We start from the raw sequence: 12,820 nt of genomic DNA, 5'->3' as shown, positions 1-12,820 counted from the left end.
TAGTCCATTTATTATGTTTTAATGGAGAAATTCAGATTATATCGAAAATATTTTTTTTTTTTTTTTTTTTTTTTTATTGCTAAAATTATTTTCAAAAAAGAAACGTACACATGCGATCAACTTGTGAACAGATCTAAGTATTATTTTGGTTACGAAAAAGTAGTTGGCAAATTATAAAACGATTTACTATACCTTATTATTTAGGTTAAAGTAAAACCGTGTGAGGGTGTTTTTTTTGACAAATTTAAACAATTGGCCCAATTATGTATATGCAAAAGTACATACATACGTATATATATATATATAATATAAATACCCTTTTTTTAAGTAACACAATAATAATAATAAAAGGGGATTATTAAATATAATTTTAAACTGAAAATATAGATTTTCAGGACGTAATAGGAGAGATCAATTAAATTGTACACTTTAAAACGTTTATAATAGTTGCTCTTAATATACACAAGGGATGTAATTGCTTTCTACTATTCCATTTCTTGTTATTATGCATATGTTCAAAACATATATAATCACGTTTAAAGAGTGTACGTAAATATAATATTATACATACATAATATATATATATAAATGTATTTTTTTTTACTTTAGAAAATAAAGTGAACTGTTATTTTTCAAATTAAATATAAGTAGCAATCCTTATTGGTAGATACTCTTTTTTGTTCTTCATCCTCAAAAGTATTTGCTGGCGGTTGGCTAGTATGTTCGCAATACATATATATAAGTACATATGTATGTTTGTATGTTTGTATGTTTGTATATTTGTATGTTTTTATATATGTATGTATGTTTGTATGTTTGTATGTTTGTATATTTGTATGTATGTATGTATGTATGTATGTATGCATGTACGTTTGTATGTATGTATGTATGTATGTATGTATGCATGTATGTATGTATGCATGTATGTTTGTATGTATTATGTATGTTTATAATTATGCCCAAATCTCTTAACGTAGTTTTATTATTATATAATCATAAAATTCCTCGCCAGAATTTGTTTATGGTCACATATATCCCCTTTTTATTTAACATTTCTGAAATTATTTTTGTTAAGCATTGAATACAAAAAAAAAAAAAAAAAAATGATATGTTAAACGTTTCTTCATCTACACCGTTAAATAAATAAAATTATAATTCGTAAATACTATATATATGTTCAAAAAAAAAAAAAAAAAAATATTATTTTACGATAGTATACCATGTTTTTATTTTACAACTTTGATCATAAATTACATAGGCAGTTAGTAATGAAGGAACATTTTTCAAAGAGAATAAATATGTAAAATAATTTATTTTAAATTGAAGATATAGAATACAAATTATGAACAACAATAAATATAGTAAGCATTTTGCAAATAATCAAAATGCAAACAGATAAAAAATTTGTAGAATATGAATATATTTTAATTTTTTAATTCAGCAAAAGGGGAAGAGCATATATATACATCTGTATATATATAGCTGTATTTTGTATGTTTTTAAAAAAAAAAAAAAAAGTAAAATAGCTAGTTTGTTTTAAACATATGAAATTTAAAAAATAAATTAATCTAAAAGTATAAGCACAAACAGAAATAAGAAAAAGGAGAAGTGGAAAAAAAAAATTCAATTAAAACAACTTGTCATATTTAACGGAAGCAGTTACGGAAAGCAGCTAAATAATTTGTGTCACAAATTTTTAGTGTAAATATCATTTTCTCCCTATCACTCAAGAGATTTTTAAAGAAGCATATATATTTAGCCAGTAGTAAGTGACACGAGAAGTGACGTGGCAAGTGGCAAGAGACGTGGTAAGTAACATAGGAAGGAACAAACGACAGGCGAGCGACGAAGCAATAAGTAAATAGAGAACAAGGAACACATAGAAGAAAAAAGGCGTCATTAATAATCTGTGGTAATTCGAGGTGAGGAAGAAAATGCTGGTACTAGTAGAAACGGCAGCAGGGTACGGGTTATTCAAAGTTGAGAATAACAAATTGATTGAATCGGACGTAAAAGATATACAGAAATGCTTTGAAAACTCAGAAGAAGCAAGGAAGCATATATCTCTTTACAGCTTTAGTAAATTTAAAAAGTTTCAGAAGGCTTTTGATGAAACGAATAAATTAATTGAATCTAAGTTAGGAAAAGGGTTAAAAAAATTTTTAAAGAAAAATATTTTGAAGCCTAAATTAAATGAAACCTTAGCATTATGTGATAAAACATTAGGAGGAATAATAAAAAAAAAATTTAATATTAATGTAACATATACAAATTCAACCCAAGAAATAATAAGAGGAATTCGAACTCATTTATATGAGCTTTTAGTAGGTGTAAAAGAAGAAGATTCGAAATTATTAAAATTAAGTTTATCTCATTCATTAAATAGGTTCAAGTTAAAATTTAGTGCAGATAAGGTAGATGTTATGATTGTTCAGGCAGTTGGATTGTTAGAAGATCTAGATAAAGAAATAAATGTATTTTCTATGCGCTTAAAAGAATGGTATGGATGGCATTTTCCTGAATTAGGCAAGGTTATAACTGATAATAAAATATATGCAAAATGTGTTAAATTAATAGGTTTTAGAAATAATGCAAAGAATATAAATTTATTAGAAGAAACTACAGAAGATATACAAAAGGAAATAAAACAATTAGCAGAAATCTCTATGGGTACAGAAATAGAAGATGATGATTTAAATTGTATTAATGAGTTAGCAGATAGACTGTTAGAATTAACAGATTATAGAGAATCGTTAGCTACTTATCTAAAATATAGAATGAATACAATAGCTCCTAATTTAACATATTTAGTAGGTGATTTAATAGGTGCAAAATTAATTGCAAGAGCTGGGTCATTAATGTCATTAGCTAAACATCCAAGTTCAACTTTACAAATTTTAGGTTCAGAAAAAGCATTATTTAGAGCCTTAAAAACTAAATCCAAAACCCCTAAATATGGATTGATCTATCATGCAACTTTAGTTGGTCAAGCTGCTCCAAAAATTAAAGGAAGAATAAGTAGATCATTAGCAGCTAAGTTGTCTTTATGTACTAGGGTTGATGCCCTTGGTAACTTTGTTGAACCCTCCATAGCTGTAACTTGTAAAGCCCATTTAGAAAAAAGGTTAGAATATATAACAAACAATTTACAAAAAAATATGAGCAATGCTTCAAATAAATCCAAATTACAATCCCAAATACAACAACAAGCCAAATATAACCCTAATCAGACGAATGGAAATCAAAATAATAGTAACAGGTTTAACAAAAATAATGATTTCCGATTTAAGCGAGAGGCAGAATGGAACAACAAAAAGTTTATTAAGAAACAAAAGAGGAAGTGATGACGTAGAAAACAGGTAAACTAAAAAAAGCGGAATTGATAGAGTCAGGATACACTAATCAATGGAGACAATAAAATTTAGTCGTAATGAATCAACATGAGCTGAAATGAGTAAAAATAAGTTGAAAATGGGTATCATTTTGTCCTGTTCATTTGGGGTCAATTAAAGGATCAGACGGTGCTATATGTTGTATATTTAGAATTCTATAACTTGCCTATAAAAAAGTACATATTACACGTTTCTTGTATGAAAAGTTGTAATGCATATATTCTGTACTTGAATTGTGCTCCCTGCCCCTACGTTATTGTATAACACCTTTTTAACATGTTTCTTATGAATGTGTGTTACTTTTTACTTTTAATTTTTAATACCCATCATTTAAATTTTTTATTATTTTTTTTTTTTTTTGGAATTTATTTTAGCCTTTGTGTAATGTGTTTGCACTTTAAGCTACTGCTACGTATTCGAGTTGTCCACAGTTAAGTCTTTGCCTTTAACTTTTCGACATTTAGCCCCTTCCCTTGCCAATGATTTTAAAATTTCTTTTGGCATTTTTCTTACTGTTTTTCTATTTTGCTATTCTGCTTCTTTTCTTTTCTTTTTTTAATTTATTTGTTAACCCAACACATGGTAATATGCACTTAATGCATTTAAAACTGTCATTATGTTAATAAATAATATTTTATATCATCTTTACGAGCACGACAATGAATTTTATAATTGCAAGCTCGATATCTTGCTTTTTTTTATTAAAATGAATATTTTATAACAATGTGCTAGTTCCCTTTTTTTCTCTTATTTTTTTTGTCGTTTAAGCTAATTTTTAAGTTATGCCATGCATTAAAGAGTGATAAGAAAAACGTTATAACGCATATTATAAATAAAAAAAAAATCATTTACAGAATAGACCAAGCTTATTCATTATGTAAACTTCATTTTGTTATCTTTAACCTTTAGATAACTTGTTGGCAATGAGTATTTATCCTCAACTTAGCTAACATATTTTTGTTTTTTCTTCCCGTTTTACAATAATTTCCACTTCGAAAAAACGTGAAATGTGTTGTTACAGTACTGCATGTGAGGCATTAAAGTCCACGGCAGTGTATATAACACGTACCAGTAGACGGCAGACAAATGTATATGTTCAGGAAAATTCAGATAGAACGATTAATATAGTATCATACAACGAACAGGTTTCAATTTTTGCACTAGTTCCGGGGGTGTTATTACGCTATTGTTCAATTTGTTATTTAATAGATAAGTGTGTCTGCTTATGTAAAATAATTACCTTGTTATTTTGTTCAGCTTTTCTTAAGAACTGCACATGCTTACGGTAATTTTCTTCGCATTATATATCGTTAATATAGTTTATTTAATTTTTTTTTTTTTTTTATTTTATATTACTTTTGTCCCCATGTAGGTTTTTGCCAATATTATATATATATATATATATATTTTTGTATTGTTCTATTTTGTTTTTCTTTTCATATTTTTTTTGTATTTTTTATTTTTATGAATTTTTATGTCCTCAGTTGTGCGAAAATACGCGCACCTTAAAAAGGGGGGGAAATAAATAAATATATGTTTATTATGTATATATATGTGAACATACATGTATTTCCAAATATTTGCACAAAAATTATATATTTGCGCCCTTTTTTATTTAATATACAAGGTATTCACAAATTTGCGTATTAAGATCCTTTTCGTTCATTCGTTCGCTCTTGTTTATTTTCTATTTTTTTAATAATTTAATATTTTCATGTGTATGAATAAGCTACAGCCATGAATTATCGGCGTAAATGTCCTTTTTACAGGAAAAAAGTAAAAGGCTTTTTTGGGCTTTTATAGCAGTGCGCAGGAATATGCACACAATTTTGCAGCACGGGAAGTGAAAAAAAACGGACGAAATAAAAGAATAAACGAATAAACCAATGAATAAATGAAATATAAAGCAAAACGTAACACATACCCAGCGCAAGAATTAGAATTAATTATGCTAGAGAAAAGATACCAAGGTTCGTATACATTTTAAAGAAAAGGTGTAAAGTGACCGGGAGTTCCTAGAAATAATGTGCTGTTATTGACACATGTATTTTCTTATAACTTAATTTAATGCATAGGAAAATTACATAAAAAATGGAAGCATAATAAAAAAAAAAAAAAAATATATATATATATATATATATATATATATATATATATATATATATATATATATATATATAACATGGAACATTTTTTAAATAACACATATAGTTATTATAGTTCAGAAGGTGTAGCTTGTTTTTTTTGTCCTTAAGATTTTTTTTTTTTTTTGCTTATGGAAAAAAAGTAATTTGCCATTGCTTTTACTATGTGCTTGATATGCGCTAGAAGTTTACGATGGACACTTGAAAAATGCTTGTTTAAAATTTATTTTTTCGTTCTTATATAAAAAAGGGCATCCCATTATTATTATTTATTTATTTGCTGTATATATTTTTTTTTTTTCATTTTATTTTCTTTAGCGCCGGGAAGCACCTTAAATTAACATTATTAAAGCGTTTTAGCTTTATTTAGAAACAATTTTGTGTCTTTGCCCATTTACATAAAATTATGTAGAATAGAAAAAAAAAAAAATTTCTTAAATTATAATATGCATGCGTATATATTTACATAAATTTATATATACAGTTCTTAAATATCCCAAAAATTGTAGAAACATTTTCTTTCCCACATTTACTGAATTATTTCCATGTACTCAGCACCCTCTTAATTTGCGTGTGTGTTTATATATGTATATTTGCGTTAACATATATACACTTATACATATATGTTTATACACGGGTATGTTACACAATATATAGCGTCAATGAAAAACCATACTGAATATTATAAGAATATATGAAAATATATTTTGGGCATATAGCTGAACTTGTTTCCTTCTATATATTTTATTTCTTTATGTACATTATATATATAGAAATAAAAAAAAAAAAAAAAAACATTAAGTGCCTTACATATGCTAATATAGTATTCACATAGTACATTTAATATTGGGTATATGAATATCCTTTAGTACTTTATTAAGTTCACTGACGCTCTGTCTACTTACATAAGGGCAGTAAAAAAAATTATTACACAGTAGAATTCAATATAAATTGTCATAAATAAGCTGACAAAATTGCATATACATATAAGTATACATAAAACGTGAGAACACTAGTGTACTCGAATCAAAGAAACAAAACTTCAATGATTTAAGGCCCAAATTACTTTAAAAAAATAACATAAAAGTTTAGTAATATAACACATATACGTACACATACATGTGATATATTTCTGTATATATATACATGCATACATACATATAATCGTTCCAAACAAATTCTTATTAAATTTAAAAATGTGTCCTCTTTTTTTTTTTTTTTTTATATAACTTTTACATATCACTGAGGAAGAATAATTGTGCATTATTAATACACGTGGAAAAATAACTTGAACGGGAAAAAAAAAAAAAAAAAATATATATATATATATATATACATATGTATAGCGCTTGAGGAAATAAACTGTATATTAAGCATTTCTTGTATTTACGAGGGTCCTTTTTTATAAGTCTCCCTATATTTAGGCTAACTTATTTCTTATGAGAACTAGTATATCTTTGCGTAACACAAAGATACATATGTACATATATTTTTACATATTATATATATATTTATATATTTTTTTTTTTTTTTTTTTTTTTTTTTTGACGCTGATATTACTCAATGCGTTACGTATAGTCACCACTATTAAGCTTTCTTTAAAAAGCTTACTTTTATTTTTTTTTTTGAAATATTTTTTTTTTTTTTTTACACACTTGAAAAAAGTAGAAGGAAATAAATTTAAATACATAAATAAATCAATCATGCTTCATCTAATTTCAGTTATATTCAGTTAAATTCAATTAATTTCGTTTAATTTGAATTAGTTTCATTTAATTTTAGTTAATTTCATCTATTTTCAGTATATTTTACTTATTTATATATTTAATTCATTTTTCTTTATCTTTTTTTTTTTTTCCCCCCCTAATTTTCTTATCCAATTTTTATTTATATATTCATGACCTTATTCCCTTTCCCATTATTTAATTCATATTATCTCTTTTTCCTCTTTTTTTAAGTATAATTATAAGTGACATAAATTTATGTGATATTTTTGAATTGCCATATTAAATTTAGTTTATTGAGTTATACACCTGTATACGTATATATACATATATATACATACATACATACGTATACATACTTATATATATATATACATACATATATATACACATATATATATCACTAGAGATATCATTCTTTGAAGTAAATTTATTAAAAGAAAATAAAATGAGGGAAATAGTTCATATTCAAGCAGGCCAGTGTGGTAATCAGATAGGTGCAAAATTTTGGGAAGTCATATCTGATGAACATGGAATAGATCCGGTACATAATATATAAGAACATTCATATATATGCTTATGCATATATATCTGTATTTCATGTCTGTGTACATATATCAGTAGAATGCGCGTACGGGAATGTGTGGACATATATATATATATATATATATATATATATATATATATATACATAAGCTCTTATACAGCTTTTTGTCTGTCAGGCACTCGTTTTTTTTTTTTTGCATTCATGTATACGTTTGCTGCTCCGTTCGATGGTGGCTACATAATGCGGTTTATATCCCACTTTTGTGGGCTTTTTCATATGTGCCTGTTTTTGTGTTCCCATTTTCGTGTTCCCTTTTTTATATTAAAAAAGAATGGAAAGAAAGAGGACTGAAAATGGCGTATGTAGCTTCATAAATTCATGTGTCCATTGTTAGTACACACATTACATTTAAGCGCTACATTTGCATTTATTTTTTTTTTTTTAACATGCCCCCCTACGTATATACATAAGTATTATTTATTTGATTGTGTGCTGTGGGAAGTTTTTCATGTGTGTACGTTGAATATTTAATAAGAATCAGCAAAAAAAAGAAAATAATACAAAGCATAACAAAAGAAAAGAAAAAAAAAAAAAAAAAGATAATGAACGGGTAGAATGAAGCACTCTTTTATTTTAAATGTACATGTATACTGTGAACGTATTTTGTAATTTTGTGCATACCTTTTTTAACATGATATTGTGAAAATCTGCCTTTTTAGTGTACATATTATTCCATGTCTTTTTTTAGAATATATTTTTGCGTATACCTAATATGTACGCAAGTGTTAAACGCGAATGTATAACATATATGCTTACACGTACGCACACACAAATATTCACCCGCAAGTACACACACACACAAATATTCACCCGCAAGTACACACACACACAAATATTCACCCGCAAGTATACACACACAAATATACACACGCGTATGCACATGTCTTTACTTCCCCACAGAGCGGCACCTATAGAGGAGACAGTGACCTACAATTAGAAAGAGTAGACGTGTTTTACAATGAAGCAACTGGAGGAAGGTACGTTCCGCGAGCAATATTGATGGATTTAGAACCAGGTACAATGGATAGTGTCCGAGCAGGTCCATTTGGCCAATTATTTAGACCAGACAATTTTGTATTTGGCCAAACAGGAGCAGGAAATAATTGGGCAAAAGGACATTATACAGAAGGTGCTGAATTAATAGATGCAGTTTTAGATGTAGTTAGAAAAGAAGCAGAAGGATGTGATTGTCTTCAAGGATTTCAGATAACTCATTCGTTAGGTGGTGGTACAGGTAGTGGAATGGGTACATTGTTGATAAGTAAAATAAGAGAAGAATATCCTGATCGAATTATGGAAACATTTTCAGTATTCCCATCACCAAAAGTATCAGATACAGTTGTTGAGCCATATAATGCAACTTTATCTGTTCATCAATTAGTAGAAAATGCTGATGAGGTACAAGTTATTGACAATGAAGCATTATATGATATATGTTTTAGAACACTTAAATTAACAACTCCAACATATGGTGACTTAAACCATTTAGTTTCAGCTGCTATGTCAGGTGTTACTTGTTCTTTAAGATTTCCTGGTCAATTAAATTCAGACTTAAGAAAATTAGCTGTCAATTTAATCCCTTTTCCTCGTTTACATTTTTTTATGATTGGTTTTGCACCATTAACAAGTAGAGGTAGTCAACAATATAGAGCTCTAACTGTACCAGAATTAACTCAACAGATGTTTGATGCAAAGAATATGATGTGTGCAAGTGACCCAAGACATGGTAGATACTTAACTGCATGCGCTATGTTTAGAGGTAGAATGTCAACAAAGGAGGTCGATGAGCAAATGTTGAATGTGCAAAACAAGAACTCTTCTTACTTTGTCGAATGGATACCCCATAACACAAAGTAAGTTTTGTACACCCATTGCTTATAAGTTTTAGGGGGTAATGTTCACCTGTACGAGCATTCCTTCACGTGATTAGCTGTGCATGTGCAAAAAGAAATTTTTTTCTCTTTTTTTATATTATTATGCTATATAATTCTATTATTTTATTTTTTATTTTTTTCCAAAATAGATCGAGTGTTTGTGATATTCCGCCAAAGGGACTGAAAATGGCCGTAACCTTCGTAGGAAACTCAACAGCAATCCAGGAAATGTTCAAGAGGGTCTCAGATCAATTCACAGCCATGTTTAGAAGAAAGGCATTTTTGCACTGGTACACAGGAGAAGGTATGGACGAAATGGAATTCACAGAAGCTGAATCGAACATGAACGATCTAGTTTCTGAGTACCAACAGTACCAGGATGCAACAGCCGAAGAGGAGGGTGAATTTGAAGAAGAAGAAGGAGACGTCGAAGCATAAGGAAGGGAAGAAATATATATATAGATAGATATAGATACATATATGTATGTATATTTACTTGAAGGGCCAAATTTTAAAAATTACAAAATGTCATTTTAGCATTTTATACCTCTCTCAGCCATGCAGCAGCGCAGTTAGATGCGACCACCTCCATATCGTCATGCTTATCTTCGTCTTTATTTTTATTTTTATCCATTTTATCCTTTTTTTTTTTTTTTTTTTTATGGAATTACAAACTAATATCAGGGTTTTTATAATTTGAATTCATTTATTCTATATTTTTATTGATTCCTCATTTACCTTATTCGAAAGTTATATTCATGTAAATAAGCATTTGCAGTTTAGTAATACATTACTTTCGACGTCTTTTTCATACATGAAATTTTTATATATATATATATATATATATATATAGTATCCCCCCCTTCTACCCCAAAAAAAAAGAAAAAAAGGAAAAGGGAAGATGAGTAATGAAATATGAAAAATAAAAAGTAAAAAGTGAAAAGTGAAAAAAAAAAAAAAAATAAGTATACACATAGTGTATATATGTGTAATTAAATTTTCTTCTTTTACTGTAGTATCATAGGAATACACATATAATTTATAATTAACTCGTTTTCATCTATAAAGGTGTATATATATATATATATAATATTTATAAATTCTACATTTATATATCACAGTTTAACGTTTTAATAAGTAAGCATATATTTATTTAGATTTTTCCTTTTTGGCACGATAATAAATAATATAACTCTAAATATATATAAATATTTTTTTTTTTTTTTTCTTTTTTCATTTTCTATGGCAACATTATTTTTGTACGTGAAAAAAAAAAAAAAAATTAAAATTAAACAAAACGAAACTAAATCAAAACAATAAAACAAAAAACAATAGAACAAAAAAATATAAAAAATATAGGAAAAAACAGAAAAAAGTAAAATAAAGCAAAACAAAATAACAACACAATATTAAATATATGACTAAATTTTCTTAAAAATAAAAAGCTTTTTACCAAAATGATCATAGAATAATTTCGTCGTAAGGAACGAAGGACCATTTTTATTTAATATATTAGTAAATACCCTGAACGAAAAAGGGAAAACCTTTTCAGCATTTTTGCTATTTAATCTCCTTTAATTTTCAGGAATATAAAATAGAGCTTCTTTGTATTTCATTCTAAGAAGTCTCGTTTTTTTTTTTTTTTTTTTTATACATTCATTTGCAAACTACAGTCAGTTATAATCGATTTGCTCTTTTTAATACTATCCTTTTTTTTCTTTTTTTTTACCCCCATCTATGCTATATATTTCGTTCATATTTTCATTTTTATATATAACCCTCTTCCCATTTCGTTATGTTTCCTATCGACGGTTGCATAAAAAATAAAGAAGCAGTAAGAACAGAACAATAAGAAAAGAATTATATGAAAAGAATAATATGAAAAGAATAATATGAAAAGAATAATATGAAAAGAATAATATGAAAAGAATAATAAGAAAAGAATAATATGAAAAGAATAATAAGAAAAGAATAATATGAAAAGAATAATAAGAAAAGAATAACAAGTCAATAGAAATAGAGTTTCGTCTTTTTGTCCTTGTGGGTATAACGTACAAAACCTGTTTCATTTTAGACTCAAGTACTATTGAGTAGTGTATGGCATACTGTAAATGAAATTCATAATAAAATTTTTTCGAGGTTATTAAAAGAAACACAAGAGAAGTAAAGACAAGATAGGTCATAAAAGGATGAAAAAACGATAACATTTTAAAATTTAAAGTAAGAAAAAATAAAATAAAATAAAATAAAAATGAAAATTAAATAATTATATAAATAAATAACATATATGCTGTGGCTTCGATTTTACGTAATAAAAGAAATTATTATGTATGCAATACAAAAGGAAAAAGAAAAAATTAATTACACTTTAAATAATTTAAAAATAAAACAAGTAGAACGAAAAAAAAAAATTCAATGCACTTTAAATAATTATTAAAATAAACGCATAATGACAAAAAAAAAAAAAAAAAAAAAAAATAGGACAAGACGAAGATAACAGAAAAAAAATTAAATAAAAAAATATATAATTTACTGTTTTGAAAAAAAAAACAAAAATAGAGCACAACTACATGGTAGTTGCTTCATTATAATGTAATTTTATATAATATGTAGAAACTAATTTAATTATACTGGTGTATAATAAAAGCAAGTACCATAATAAATAAACATGCTTTTTGCGTTGTTAAAGATTACGCAAATATTATGATATGATAGTATGCAGATTCGTAGGTTAATATGCATACATATATATGTGTGTGGGTACATATCTGAAAAGACAGATTTTTAGTGCAAAAATTTCTACAGTTATATGAGACTCATTAGCGCATAGTATTGAACTTTTTTACGCTATTAATATGTTCATAGGTTTATTAGTATACGTGAGCATTTGACTTTTAATGACGATTCAACTTTATAATGGTGTTAATTCTTTGCATATGGGATTATATATATATATATATATTTATTTATTTATTCGCCCTAAAACGTGCGAACGTTTTTTCTGTTCTTTTATGGCCAATTTTGCTTTACATTGCATGGTGAATAGGTGCAAACGTAAGTATGGAATTAGGGCCTATAC

General features: G+C 26.7%; 2 protein-coding genes across 2 annotated transcripts; both read left to right on the top strand.

Moving 5' to 3' along the window:
* Positions 1-1,934: 1,934 nt before the first annotated feature.
* Positions 1,935-3,344, top strand: MKS88_002290 (nucleolar protein 5; the record flags this gene model as incomplete). The annotated part of the gene is made up of 1 exon (XM_067215288.1): positions 1,935-3,344. The coding sequence occupies one exon, from the start codon at positions 1,935-1,937 to the stop codon at positions 3,342-3,344; it is 1,410 nt and encodes a 469-aa protein (XP_067073728.1).
* A 4,364-nt stretch (positions 3,345-7,708) lies between these two features.
* Positions 7,709-10,179, top strand: MKS88_002289 (tubulin beta chain; the record flags this gene model as incomplete). The annotated part of the gene is made up of 3 exons (XM_067215287.1): positions 7,709-7,804; positions 8,768-9,720; positions 9,891-10,179. 3 exons carry the CDS (start codon positions 7,709-7,711, stop codon positions 10,177-10,179), a joined length of 1,338 nt encoding a protein of 445 aa, XP_067073727.1.
* Positions 10,180-12,820: the final 2,641 nt, after the last annotated feature.

Source organism: Plasmodium brasilianum, chromosome 8 (assembly GCF_023973825.1).
Source record: "Plasmodium brasilianum strain Bolivian I chromosome 8, whole genome shotgun sequence".
Classification (NCBI taxonomy): domain Eukaryota; phylum Apicomplexa; class Aconoidasida; order Haemosporida; family Plasmodiidae; genus Plasmodium; species Plasmodium brasilianum.
Note: the sequence above shows the minus strand (reverse complement) of the source record. Positions and strands in the feature narration are given on the sequence as shown.